This window comes from Coturnix japonica, unplaced genomic scaffold (assembly GCF_001577835.2).
Source record: "Coturnix japonica isolate 7356 unplaced genomic scaffold, Coturnix japonica 2.1 chrUnrandom540, whole genome shotgun sequence".
NCBI lineage: Eukaryota > Metazoa > Chordata > Aves > Galliformes > Phasianidae > Coturnix > Coturnix japonica.
In genome coordinates this window covers 55,016-56,884 of record NW_015439922.1, presented here as the reverse complement: position 1 = coordinate 56,884, position 1,869 = coordinate 55,016, and the positions used below count along the sequence as shown (strand labels likewise).

The 1,869-nt window shown below is 53.6% G+C and overlaps 1 protein-coding gene across 1 annotated transcript in view; it reads left to right on the top strand.

Annotated features, from left to right (window-relative positions):
- The first annotated feature begins 456 nt into the window (after positions 1-456).
- The window catches only part of BOLA2B (bolA family member 2B), a 13,721-nt gene continuing 12,308 nt past the window's right edge, over positions 457-1,869 (top strand). The window contains exon 1 of the mRNA XM_015850805.2: positions 457-588. Coding sequence (XP_015706291.1) covers positions 517-588 — 72 coding nt within the window. The 5' untranslated portion in view covers positions 457-516. The remainder of the gene's footprint in view (positions 589-1,869) is intronic.

The window sequence follows — 1,869 nt, the reverse complement described above, 5'->3', positions numbered from 1 at the left end:
ATATGACCCCATATATCCCCCATATGACCTCATATATCCCCATATATCCCCCCATATCCCCTATATCCCCCCATATGACCCCATATATCCCCTATATTTCCCCATATCCCCCATATAACCTTATATATCCTATATCACCCATATATCCCCCCATATCCTCCCATATGTCCCCTATATCCCCCAATATGGCCCCATATATCCCCCATATGACCCCATTTCTCCCCCATATATCCCCTATATCCCCCATATCCCACTATGGGGTCTCACCTCCCCCTTCGCTGTCCGCCATCTTGGCCGGCTGAGGCCAAAATCACGTGAGCTCCGTCCCACGTGACTCAGCCTTGATCCATCCCGGAAGTCCCTCTCACTTCCGGTTTCTCCCATAGGACGCACTTCCGCCTCGTTACCCACAACCGCCCGCGCTCTTTCAAGGCCATTTCCGGCTAAACAACGGAAGTCCCGCCTCCCCTCGATTCTGATTGGCTGAGGTGACGGGAAGAAGCCGGAAGTGCCGCCATGTCGGATGTGGAGCTGAGCGCCGAAGCGATTCGGGAGCGGCTGAGGAACGAGCTGGGGGCGGATCACGTGGTCAGCGATCAATGGGGCTCTATGGGGGCTATGGGGGCTATAGGTCCCTATGGGTCTCTGTGGGTTTCTATGGGTCCCAATGGGTCTCTATGGGTCTCTATGGATCCCTATGGGTCCCTATGGGTCTCTGTGGGCCTCTATGGGTATCTATGGGACTCTATGGGGGACTATGGGACTCTATGGGGTGTCTATAGGGCTCTTGGGTTGTCTATGGGTCTCTGTGGGTCTCTATGGGTCTCTACGGATCCCTATGGGGCTCTATGGGGCGACTATGGGGCTATATGGGGCTCTATGGGGGGCTATGGGGTGTCTATGGCGCTCTATGGGGTCCCTATGGGTCTCTATGGGTCCCTATGGGGTGCTATGGGGTCCCTATGGGGTCTATGGAGCTCTATGGGGGGCTATGGGGTCTCTATGGGTCCCTATGGGGCTCTATGGGGGACTATGGGTCTCTATGGGGTCTCTATGGGTCCCTATGGGTCTCTATGGGGGCTATGGGGCTCTATGGGTCCCTATGGGTTTCTATGGGTCTCTATGGGGGCTATGGGTCCCTATGGATCTCTATGGGTCTCTATGGGGCTCTATGGGTCTCTGTGGGGGCTATGGGTCTCTATGGGTCCCTATGGGGCTCAATGGGTCCCTATGGGTCCCTATGGGTCTCTATGGGGCTCTATGGGTCTCTGTGGGGGCTATGGGTCCCTATGGGGCTCTATGGGTCCCTATGGGTCTCTATGGGGCGACTATGGGTCCCTATGGGTCTCTATGGGTCCCTATGGGGCTCTATGGGTTTCTATGGGTCTCTATGGGGTCTCTATGGGGTCTCTATGGGTCCCTATGGAGCTCTATGGGTCCCTATGGGTCCCTATGGGTCTCTATGTGTCCCTATATGTCCCTATATGTCTCTATGGGGTTTTTCCGGGGTCTCTATGTGTCCCTATGTGTCTCTATGTGTCCCTATATGTCCCTATGGGGTCCCTATATGTCCCTATATGTCTCTATGGGTCTCTATGTGTCCCTATGGGTCTGTGTGGGGTTCTATGGGTTGGTTATGGGGCTCTATGTGTCCCTATGGGGTCTCTATGTATCCCAATGTGTCTCTATGGGGTCTCTATGTATCTCTATATGTCGCTATGTGTCCCTATGTGTCCCTATGTATCTCTATGTGTCCCTATATGTCCCTATGGGGTCTCTATATGTCCCTATGTATCTCTGTGTGTCCCTATATGTCCCTATGTGTCCCTATATGTCCCTATATCCCCCTATATGTCCCTATGTATCTCT